The sequence below is a fragment of the Rosa chinensis genome, chromosome 7, assembly GCF_002994745.2.
Source record: "Rosa chinensis cultivar Old Blush chromosome 7, RchiOBHm-V2, whole genome shotgun sequence".
Lineage (NCBI taxonomy): Eukaryota > Viridiplantae > Streptophyta > Magnoliopsida > Rosales > Rosaceae > Rosa > Rosa chinensis.
In genome coordinates, this window is record NC_037094.1 from 54,750,844 (window position 1) to 54,762,600 (window position 11,757).

The 11,757-nt window shown below is 39.6% G+C and overlaps 3 protein-coding genes and 1 long non-coding RNA gene across 5 annotated transcripts; 2 read left to right on the forward strand and 2 right to left on the reverse strand.

Moving 5' to 3' along the window:
* Positions 1-1,031: 1,031 nt before the first annotated feature.
* LOC112175681 lies at positions 1,032-4,334 on the forward strand. 2 transcript variants are annotated; one of them, XM_040512082.1, is made up of 4 exons: positions 1,032-1,197; positions 1,321-1,483; positions 3,477-3,524; positions 3,713-4,334. In XM_040512082.1, exons 2-4 carry the CDS (start codon positions 1,331-1,333, stop codon positions 3,977-3,979), a joined length of 468 nt encoding a protein of 155 aa, XP_040368016.1. In that variant the 5' UTR covers positions 1,032-1,197; positions 1,321-1,330; the 3' UTR covers positions 3,980-4,334. The 2 variants fall into 2 exon arrangements, with proteins under 2 accessions (XP_040368016.1, XP_024169170.1); XM_024313402.2 differs by lacking the exon at positions 3,477-3,524 and adding an exon at positions 3,559-3,618 and having other exon boundaries at positions 1,041-1,197.
* Positions 4,335-4,478: 144 nt separating this feature from the next.
* Positions 4,479-7,691, reverse strand: LOC121050678 (sister chromatid cohesion 1 protein 1-like). Its single transcript, XM_040511515.1, has 10 exons — positions 7,662-7,691; positions 7,398-7,476; positions 7,205-7,319; positions 6,734-6,961; positions 5,781-5,849; positions 5,546-5,676; positions 5,364-5,448; positions 5,079-5,191; positions 4,905-4,983; positions 4,479-4,808 (listed from the first exon to the last, which is right to left on the reverse strand). Exons 1-10 carry the CDS (start codon positions 7,689-7,691, stop codon positions 4,787-4,789), a joined length of 951 nt encoding a protein of 316 aa, XP_040367449.1. The 3' UTR covers positions 4,479-4,786.
* A 394-nt stretch (positions 7,692-8,085) lies between these two features.
* LOC121050820 lies at positions 8,086-10,409 on the reverse strand. Its single transcript, XR_005804083.1, has 2 exons — positions 10,180-10,409; positions 8,086-8,228 (listed from the first exon to the last, which is right to left on the reverse strand). It is a non-coding gene; the product is annotated as an uncharacterized LOC121050820 (long non-coding RNA).
* A 492-nt stretch (positions 10,410-10,901) lies between these two features.
* LOC112178185 (NAC domain-containing protein 83) lies at positions 10,902-11,723 on the forward strand. The gene has a single exon (XM_024316370.1). The coding sequence runs from the start codon at positions 10,902-10,904 to the stop codon at positions 11,721-11,723; it is 822 nt and encodes a 273-aa protein (XP_024172138.1).
* Positions 11,724-11,757: the final 34 nt, after the last annotated feature.

An 11,757-nucleotide genomic window follows, 5' to 3' on the forward strand; every position in this document is an offset into this window, starting at 1 on the left:
GTTTACTTTACATTATTTACTTTATACAAAATACAAAATAACAAAAAGAATCGTCATCACTTCACTTTCACCTCAATCACCGAGTTACACAGCACTGCGGCCAGATAAGGCCGATCTGTGCTAAAGTCATTGCATTTAAGGCAGAGAGTACCCCGCGGCCGAGATCGATCCTTCCTCTGCCCACAATCAACTGATCAGAAGTCAGATCAGCGGAAGATCTACAATCTATAACAAAATCTCGCTTGGCCTACCTGCTGCGAGTTGGCACGCCCGGGCACACGTCACCACTCCAGAAGGACATGTGTAAGCAAAAGAAGCCCTCGGCCTAGTGACACACAGCTGAGACGATTTTTGAGCGAACACATTCTTCAACCAAAAATACAACCACCAGCCTTGTGTCATCTTCCTATATCCGGTGACCAATCCTAATCAAATCCAGCCGTTAATGGAAAACCCCAGATTTCTCCGGCCCATTCCAACAAACCTCTTGGCCGAAATCACTGATCACCCCCTCATCACTGACCTTATCATGGTTGTTGACAGGTGAATTTGATCTTGATCTAGTTTAGTTTAGTGATGAATTTGAAATTGTTATTGTCTTCAGCCGTTTTTGCCATCGCCAATCACTCTGTTCATCTTTGTTTGGGTTGAATTTTTTTTCTTTTCTTGTTGTTGTCTATTTCACGTATTTGGTAGAAGAGGATTATAGCTGAAATGGATAGGTACCTAAAAAGAGTAAAACAAATCCAATCTTATACTAATCCAGTCCAATTATCCTAATTCATTTCTATCCTGGTTCCTAAACGTGGGCCTAAAGAACATAATACATATTTGTTGGAGATATTACCTCTCCACCATTGTTATTTCTACTCATCCCTTCGACACCTTGCAAAATGGGATCAATAGGACAATATAGCTACAAAAGCAACCAAAGGGAAAAAGAAAAAAAAAGAGGAGGCCTAGGGTCCGCAAGTGGGTAAGAGCAAAAAAATTAGAAGTGAGAAGCGTGTAGTCTGTTTGCGTGTGAGGCTTCTCAATTCTCACGTGCGCTAAAAAGAGCATATAAATACCAGCAGTACCTCTATTCGTATAAACTGGATGAGCAATTGAGCAAGGTGGTCACTCATTTCTAGCCCTCTCGGCTCTCTTCGTGGTCAACGATTTTCGTCGGAAACCTAATTCTGTCGTCTACATTCGGTACGAATCCCTAATCACAAGCCATTTCTATCTTCTTCGTTAGATTTTCTCAGGAAAACCCGAGTTTTGGCGGGAAAATTGATTTCAATCTGGTGACGATCGATGTGCTTGTTTTTTGCACAGTGAGTGAGTGATGGAACAGCACTTGCGAGGTTCTCAGTCGCCGATCGACGTCTTCAAGTACCGCCGTCGTCAACTGTCGCCGCTTGCGCCCCTGCAGAATCTGATCGCGCCGCAGCCGGGTGACGGCGTTTCGGTTGCCGGAAGCTACGGCTCCAAAGGCCAGGTCTCCATCTCTCTCTCTCTCTCTCTCTTTCTGGTTCATCGATTTATAACTATATTTTAGATTCTACTTTTTGTGTATGAAAGAAAAATGGTCCAAGTAATAGTATTGACATGAAATCGTAATAGGATTTTCATTGCTTCTTTTAACAATTGGTGCAAGATGATTAGTCTTTCTGTGATTTTCTGTTTTGTTTTGGTTGGGAATCTAGGATATTGCTTGAGTACACTTGGTGTGAGATTTTTTGATCTGAAAAGATGCAGACTTGAGTTAGTTTAGCGTTCTTGCACTTGAACTGATGACATTCACAATTCCTTGAGGTTTCAGCTGCTGCTATCGTCAGCGAAAATGACAGTCTATTAAGAGCTTTCTGACTTGTGAAATGAGATTTCGAGGAACAACACCAGTATTTTACCACTAGTTCACTAACATTTTAGGAAGAGTATACTTACATAAAGATGCTATGGTCAGGAAAAACACAGTCAAGCAGAAAATGTTGTTGCTTGCTGCCTCTAGAGGGCATTATATATGAGTAAACAACATTGATATTTGGAATTCATTTAGATTTCTGATGATGCCATGGTTGGTCAAAATGATGGTCCATTAGAGACTTATTTTGACATGCTAAATGAATTTTGTATGAATCTTAGGTTTTACCACTTGTTTGTTAACATCAAAGAAGAGGTAGTTACAAATGAGGGCCAAGTATTTCCATTGGACCTCTTTATCTTTTGCATTTTGATTCCCCTAGTGTTCTTAAACTCCTCCGCTTCTTAAGCTTACTGAACAGTACTGTTTGCTTGGTTATACACAAGCACAAGGCCGAAAATATTTTTGCTTGCTGTGTATCAAAGATCATAACATACATTACTATTCCTCGAGATCTCTGACAATGCTGTCTTTAGTCAAGTTGATGGTTTTGACCTGTGAAATGAATGCATGAGAAAAGTTTTTTCCATCATTACTTCATTAACATTTCAAGAAGACGGGTAGAGGGTAGTTACAACTTACAAATAGGTGGTTGATGTTTGAGATTGGTTTGGAAAAAGACAAGGTTCAAGTTAGAGACTTGTAACAATCAAGTTTAGCTATTTATTGTTTTATGTTGCACATCGATCACTCTGTATGCGTTTGAACTTTGAACTGTAAATACTAAGTGCTGGATTTTTATATTAAAACTGTGAACAAGGACTTGGTTGGGTTAGTTGCACCAAATTGCATTAGATGAGGCAATACTGTAAGTCTTGCCGTACTGTCACTGCCCAATCAAATTGCTCGTAGCCTATTAGCATATTCGAGCTATTTACTTGTTCTTTTATATGAATGTTGCAGTACTATGATTCATTATATGTAACTTGTTCTTATGTAATTAGGTTGCTTGCTGTCGAAAATGATTCACCACCTTTTGTCATCCTACGGTTCTGGGATTGACTGAATGGGAATTTAGAAATTAAACGAAAGCTAATAGAAGATGAAAGCTATTACTCCTGAAGTAATGTCTAATAGGTCACAGTTTGACAATAAGTTGTTGGCATGGTGCTCAGATTTTGAAGTCATGTTTTTGTACCTTGAGTTAATGCTAGAGTTGATAAGGAAGTCGGGGAAAGTTAAACTGCTTTCACTGAAGTAAGCAAGTAACAGCTTATGTGCCATCCGTCCATGAGCCTCAAAATAGGAAAGAAACTAATAGTGTTCTGCCAAATTCAGTTAGTCATTAGGAGGTTAAATTGTAGTGTACGTAAGTCAATGAGGTACTGTGATTGTATTATTTTAGTAGTCAGTGCAGTTGTTTGTCTGTTCTGTACACGAACCTAATGTTCACTCTGAAATATTAGAACCTTCTCTAAATGCTGAATACGTTGATCTCACAATTTTGTAAGAATTTGAGTTTCTGTTATGGTGCCTTTGATAGTTTTGTGAGTGTGTTTAATACATTGGTTATGCTGCCTCTATAATTTCCTTAAATCTCATTGGTTTTTTGAGATGATTTGTTCAGTTGCCCAAGCAAATTGTTGGACTCATAATAGCAAATTGCTCTTTGATGGTGAGGACTTGACCAAACTTTAATTTTCTTACAGTTTGTGCATGGTAAAGAAAATCTGCATCCAACTTCTTTCCCTGCCAAGAACCAATCCGAGGTTAGCAGTTGGATAGCTACAATTAGCTGTCAAATTTTGACATATTCAACTACTGAAACTGCCATTGTACGTTTGTTCTGTTATTGTTTCCCAGGCACAGATGTGCAAGTCTACAACTAGCTCAGGATTATGCACACCCAGCCCAAAGTCCCACGTCGCCCATCAGGTCATGGCGTCAGCTGTTACAGAAGCAGCAGCAGCAGCGTTAACCTCATCGCCAAAGCCAAATAACACCAGCGAGTTACTGTCATCAGCTGCAAGGACTGGTCACCCCAAGATGATGGCATTGAGGTTATCTTGCCGCCAACTGAATTACCTTCATCGAACGAAGATGTGGATGCATCCAGCACTGCTGGGTTGAGTCTTGTCTATGGTCCTACTACAAGAAGGAGATTGCCACTGTTTACTGAAATTTGCCCAGAGTAGTGATTCTGATGTGTATAGTCTAGAGAACCTCGATTTCAGACAAAATATATACCGCACTGCATATTCGTCCTGTTAGATTCGGGTTATAACATTACATAAGACAAAAGGTATAATGTAGATTCGTCATGCTGCTCATATTCTAGTGTATTGATTGGGATTAAATTGAGGAAAACTCGTTGCCAACTATACTTGTAGAGGTTTTGTTGATGCTCTGTTATGGTGTATAATATCTGAATGGTATTGCATTCGATGGTGCTTGAAAATTAAAAGGACAGTGGATTTATGGTGTATAAAATCTCTTTGTTGCAGTTTTTATTCGATCATTTCTATCTGCAGCAATTACAATGGCCAGGCTTATGAATTCCACATTGTCCAAATTTTCACAATTTTTTTTTTCTTCTTACAATGGAAGGGTCAAATTATTGATCCGGTGATTAATGAATTTGACAATGGCTTCAATGCTAAATTACCTGTTGAACTTGGTAATAAATTATCAATTTACTCTCAAATTTGAAACTATATCAAACAAGATCATTAAAACTCCTCCTGAATATCTAACACATAACTCAATCACCATAAATAGCAGTTCTTAATTATTTAATACACCATAAATAGGATAATTAGATTAGGTATATCTAATCTATCAAAATTAGAACTCGAAAAAGGATATTTAGATTAAAACTAGCATCAGCTTCCACAAAAGGAGCAATGTCAACTTTCTTCATTAACTAGCATCACTTTCCTAGCTCATTCCAGCACGAGTTCTGTTATAGAATAGTACAGTTAGGTCAGCGTAGTGTCTTTAACATGTCAATGACACAAGGCGATAAGGATACACAAGTGTAGGTAATCTTACCTACATCTTTGGTCCTCTAGTCATGAGAATATCCTCGTAAGGGGCATTTTGTTTAACTTTTACAAAATCACGAGTAGCAAGAACTGCAGATGCCAGAACATAAGCAGAACGTAAGCATATTAGGTGTAAAAACAGGCGCATAACATAAGCAGGAAGGGAAGAAAGTATGGATTCCTACCACAAGTTTGATAGAAAAGCAAAGCCGCTCCTCTTCGATTCATTCCAGCAGTGAGGTCGTTCAGGGATTCTACTTGAGGGCCACCCGGTATTTCAAAATGGGATTTCAGTTCCCTGAAAGAATTCGAGTATAAGGAAAAAATGCAGTCAGATCAAAGCTACTTAAGAACCAGGCAATCTAACAGATCTTTGAGACAAGCATACATTTGAGAAGAAGGACATAATGCAATCAGATCAAAGCTACTTATTCACCAGACAATCTAGCAGACGTGCGAGACAAGCATACATTCGAATTGCATCAGTCACTTTTTCCAGTGGCTGATTGATGATTGGTTGTTGTGTCTGTGTCGGTCCAGTTTCCATCAATAGTTCTGCAAAAATAGACATGACAGTCATTGAAATCTCCAGAAATAAAGAATGCGGTTATAAACCCATAGCTACTATGCTGCATCAACAGGTAAATTTTACCTTGCTCAGGTGTTGGGCCATTTCCAGATAACCTTGATACCTTGAAGTTTGGATCAGGGTGATCATATCCATTATCCTCCGACACTGGTTCAAGTCCATCGTTGCTATCTTTAGATGAATAACGCCTTTTCCTGTTGGATCTATGACCATCAGTACTCCAATCACAAGTACACTGAAGATAAATTAATTAATAAATAAAAACTTCTTCTAGATTCGGATAAAAAAATTTGCTAACCATCCTGAATTGACTTCTGAACTGTTTTTGTCAACTCCCTTCCCAGATGAGGAGCTCAGGACGGATCTCCTGTAAGCAAAAATGAGTTAGCCATTACTGTACATATTTTTAACATAAATGCTTCAATATTAGAGACGTGAGAGAGAGATTATATATGTACCGGAATTCCTTGGTGTTGCCAGGTTGGCATCAGCTCCTCTCTTGCCAATAAGACTGGCTCGCAGATCATCCAGCACTTCATTTTGTCGGTCATTGTTAACTAAATTTGTCCGTATCTGTTCCGTGGGAGTTGCAAATGACTGGGAGCCACCTCCACTAAGAAAATCTTCAACAGGCTTCACATTTAAAATATTATAACTTGTCAGACATAAACTTGTTATAATTTCCTGAAAAATAAGAAAACTAAAAGTAGCTGTATTGGCTTAAATACGTCACCAGGTCTTGATAAGTTTGTCTTCCAGGTGGTGACCATGATGATGGTTCTGGAGGCAGAGGTGGCAAGGTGAATGCTGCAAACAAAACCATAATTAAGGCCCTCTTTCTGTTACTTGAATTATTCATGGAAAAGTTCTCGAATTACGAACTATGATACTGACCAGAAGGTGAGTCATGGGTTTGTTTTTCCTTGAATAGCTCTAAGAGAGGAGCTGGATAATATGTTTCTCCACTTCCAAGTTTAAATAAACGACCCATGAGAACACTAGCTGGCTGCTCCATGAGTTTACCAATCTTCATAGTAGACATTATGTTCTTGGGCTGCAACAAAGAGAACACAATGAGGACAGTGCATGGAATGTACATACGAGTATGCTTAACTCCTCCACTGAAGGATATACTTGGAATTCAGGACAAACCTTTTGGTTTCTTCTTCTTCTTGAAACTATATCTGAAGTATCTTGAACCCAAGATTGGTACACATGTCCAGGATGGATTGTTTGGTCATTATCCATTACAGAGGCAGTGTTTTTCTCTTTCTCCTCCTTATAGGCCTCTGCCTCTGTTGAGCATTCTCTTGAACATCCTGCATCTGCACCACTTCAGCAAACACATTATTAGCCTGCTGTCCTTCCTGATGCTGGTCTTGACGAGGTGGAGAAGGTATTAGATAATTTGGAGAAGGTGGTCGAATATGTGTGGGCTCTCCTGATGTGAGGTCTACGTTATCTCCCTCAATTTCAAATCTGCCATATCATCCAAAGACAATAATAAATAAGAATACGATAATGATTCTTGCAACAGACTGATTAAGTATCTGTTATAACAGGAATGAAAGGGCATAAAATTAGCTGGGCGCAGAGTTCGCAAACTCCAATGAAAAAGGCACTCGGAAACTCAAAAGCATGAACACTTTGTTTTGCTCAACCTTCAGGAATGGGAATCAAAAATCAAAAGTTTATCTATACTGTATTGTGGTAATGATTCACCTCTCAAAGCGAGGGTTGAACAAATCTGCATGTGCATCTGATGGATCATAACATTTAGGCAATGTGATATCCTCAGGATCAGCTGAATGCGAGAGAGAGGGGTGGGGTACATTTGCTGATCAACAGATTATGGATATGTGTGGTCACATTTAAAAGTAACTGAAGAAGGCACACTAAATGAATAAGAAAGGACCTTGATGTAAGTTCTGATGTTGATCTCCCTCCGCTGCATTATCGTTAAGTGGTTCTCCCACATCTACACTATCCAGTTGCTGCAAGCACAGAAAAAGATAGGGTGACCATGAGATATTGCAAAGATTCCATCAAGTTTCTGTATGCATTTCATACTAGGCACAATAGTGGAAACAAGTTTATTTATTCATTCGAGCATTTCATCAAACATCTTCGGTGCCCCATCAACAAAATATAAACAGCTCCATTAGCAGGCTAATCTCACTGTAGCCAGCCGGAAAACTATCTCAGGCATTCATTACGATAAAACAAAATGGGGGTTAAAGAGGCGTTGGGGGATTGGTGGTGTGTTTCAGTTGAATATTAAAAGCACACAAACACCTACTAGCCGTAGCAGCTACTGATTCACAAGAATACCCTTTACAGAACTAGAGGAATCTCCGGGAAAGTAGATCCCATTAAGGTCATTTACCATGAGAAAATAGCCGGTTTGCTGGTGGAAAAGCGTGGCATGGTGAGAGAAATCAAGAGACTGCTCGATGTCACCAACAAGATCTGTATCTTGATGCTCAGCCTCAGGCAGAGTTATTGCTTCTTTCCTGCAAAAACCCACAGTGAGATTCAGGAATTGACAATAATATCCCTGCTCCCTAAATGCAATAAAATAAAGAAACGCAGCGTTGTACTGACTTGGCCTGAGCTCTCTGTTTGGGTAGGATAGTGGAGTCTGTGTTGGATTTCACCTTCTTCCATGCTTCGTTTAATTGATCCTTAGAACACAAAATTGGAACCGATGAATCAGTGTTGTTATGCCTTCATCCTAGTGCTACATCTGTATATATAAAGAGAGATTTGATTAGCATTTATTCTTTCCTCACGAAGGACCAAAGTTTTACTCCATAAAAAGAAAATGCAATCTGTGGAGAAGCAGTCTATACCAGTAGAAAAATAAGAAGCATCCCTACAATACATGAAGAAACCTCAACAAAAAGCTAAAAGAAGAAACTAACATAAGATGAACTAACTGACAAAAAGATCAACTAACACCTTCCGGTCTAAGAGGATATAATAAAATGAAAAACCTTTCCGGTGGAACAGGGCCTGGCCACAACCAAGTAACATTGCCCACGGAGAAATATTAATTTGTATTTCTGTCACTCTAAATTATGAATCTAAGCTTCATCCCATTCAAGATCTTTCTTTCCTCTTATCAACACCTTTTGTTTCTGTTTTGAAGATTATTTTGTTCTTTCTACAGGTGAAATTATTAGAGGATTTATTAACAAAAAAAAAAAAAAAATAGTTGTGCATTTATAGACCAAATACGTGAGGGATGCATTTCATAATTCTCCCAATTAGAATGCCTGAACTTGATAACCCTAAAGCGTCATGCTTCAATGGAAATGTGATACTTAAACACACATAATGGATGTAAAAACCATAATCTTCAAAGTAAGGCAAAGTATTTTATAGAAAGATTCATTCCTCCACTTGAACTATATATGAAATGGAATCGTACCTACAGTGCAGACACAGAAGAGTAGGCTTAGGGTAATGACCCTCCTAGCCTTCGGAGAAAGACTAGCCACAAGACATATGCAACAAAGCAGACATCTTACCCTTCTATCGAGGCACTTTAGCAGGATGACATATAACTAATAGAGTCCGGTGTAGGCTGCCATTTACAGCACAGAAACCACATATCAGCACATCAATTAATTGAACTCATTACAAGAGTAAGTAGCCTGGACATATGATCACACCGGCTGTATACAATGATGAAGATGTAATCCTGGCATCCACTATCATTATCCATTACAAACACAAGATGGATCTTGGTCCAGGTCGGCCAGCTTTTGGAGGGGGGAAAAAAACTACTAGATAAGTAGAGCCTATGCTTTTCCTCAGGTTGAATCCTATTCTTCAAATAACTATTATTTGGACAAAAAGTAACTAGATTGGAAAGTTATTGACAGAACTTGTGATCATAGTTTCGGCAAAAAGGAAACCGCACAGCCACAACAAGTTTAAATTTGAAAGGGGTAGATGACCCTAGGTCGAGGTTGTAGAGATCCTCAACCTATCCCAGTTGCCTTTTTAGGGATGGCCTTGCAGCCCTTGCTGGAACTAAAGACACCGAAGCTCATACTTGCCTTTATGTATCAACCCAATTCCCTCTGTTCTAAAAATGAAATGGCCCATCACCACAGTCACTCCTCCTCAAGAAAGAAACCCCAGCTAGCTTAGCAGTTGCAGAAAGGCATTCACTGTTCCAATTTTTTTTTATTCTTGTTGTCATGTTGCAATTCAAAGTGTGAACTCTCAGTCTTGTATACATAACAGAGAAACCTAGCTATAAATTGTAGATGTATGAAAGGTTAAGAGAAACGTCGAGAAAGCTTACCAGCTAAACAGATTATGTTGAAACTAATCCTTGTAGCATTTTGACAAGTAAGAACATAAATAGCACAAGACTGGTGCATCAAGTGTTATAAGTCCTAAGTAACCTCACAGCTGACTAACAACTTTGCTACTTGTATCCAATAATTTTCCAGAAAGTCCACACTTGTGAAAATCACAAAATTGGTGCACACAATCTACCTAATGAATGATTATATCTCATCAAAGGGTACAAGAAAGACAATAAAAATGACCAAGAGAGAAGTAATACATAGAGAGACGAGCATATATACAAATGGGTAATAGAATTGGAAGATGAACCAGTCTCAAGCTTTCAACTTGAATAAGGGATTTAGTGAAATAGAGAGTTTCATGACTACTACCTCGATTAAGTTCATCCCCAAATTCTTGATCCTGTAAGGTCGAACCGGATACTTGATTGGACCAAACTCACAGAGAGAGAGCAGAGCAAAGAGGGTCAAATTGACCTCAGATATCCAACACCCAAAATCCTCGATTCCATAAAATTGGGTCGAAACTCATCTTGCACCCAGAAAAGCCCTCGTCTTCGGTCCCAAAACCCAAACCCTAACTGACTCTGCTCTCGCTCCTTTCTCCGCCTCGTTTTAAGAAACTAACTAAATGACCAAAAATAAGAGGGAGGGGGAGGAAAAAAAAAAAAGTTTATGACGTCAGGTCCAACGGTCATAATTCACAAACCAATCAAATTTGATCACCTTCATTAATTAATTCTTCCTCACCACGACACTGTTCAAAATTTGATTTCCGGCTACAGCTGTCAACAGAGAAACCGCGTGAACCGCCACACGCCGCAAAGCAACGGTCAGTTTCTATAAAAGGCTATCACTTCATTAATCTTCCACTTCACTCACTCACAATTCACAATTGCAATCTCTCTCTCTCTCTCTCTCCCTTTTTCTCTCTGCTTCAATTCTCTGTTTCTCTAACCCAATTAAATTCCAACCCAGAAAGCCCTAGTCTTTAGTTTTTATAAATTCATCCATCGAAACCCTAGCTAGCTACTCATATATATCTTGTTTCCTCGATCAAACAAGTGTTTCCCAAACCAAGAAAAGCAAGAAATATGCAGCAAGAGTTTGCAGTGGAGGAGAGCCGAGGCAATCGGCTTCCTGGAGAGAGGTTCTGCCCCATGGAGGACGAACTAGTTCTCTTCTACCTTAAGCCCATGTTGAGCGGAGAGATGGTGCCCGGCAGAAACCGCGTGGTGTTCGACTGCGACCTCTACGGTCACCAAGAACCTTGGGAGATATGGGAGGCCTACAAGACCAGAAGACCAAACGACTTGAGGCTCAACAAGGACATCTACTTCTTCACCCAACACAAGACGATGAGTTCCACAGACACACGCATACGCCGGACCGTTGGCAATGGCACCTGGAAGGGCGACGACTCCGGCAAGCCAGTAAAATCTCTGGAGACTGGTCGTGTGGTTGGCTTGAAGAAAAGACTTACTTACAAGAACCAAGCATCGGAGCACAACGGTTGTTGGATATTGTATGAATTCTACCTTGATCCATCACTCAGAGACAAGAAACAAAAGGTGGAAGACTATGTTCTTTGTCTGCTACGAAAAAATGGTGAACCCAAAGCCAAGATCAAAAAGAGGAGAAAACAACGTGAAGAGGAAGACGTTCTTGAAAACAATTATGCCTGTGATGATGGAGAGAACACAAACAAGGAGCAACCTCAAGCTAAGCGACAACGAATGGGGGAGCAGAATGGGGACTCCAACACTTTGTTTCCGAGGTTCAATCAGGCGACGATCATGGAATGCTTATTCCACTACCGGAGGAAGATTTCCTCTGGGAGGAAATGTTACAACAAATGGGTATTGGAGACGATCATGGAATACCGGAGGAAGATTTTCTGTGGGATGATATATTAGAACAAATAGGTAGTAATTGAGTGAATTACAGGAA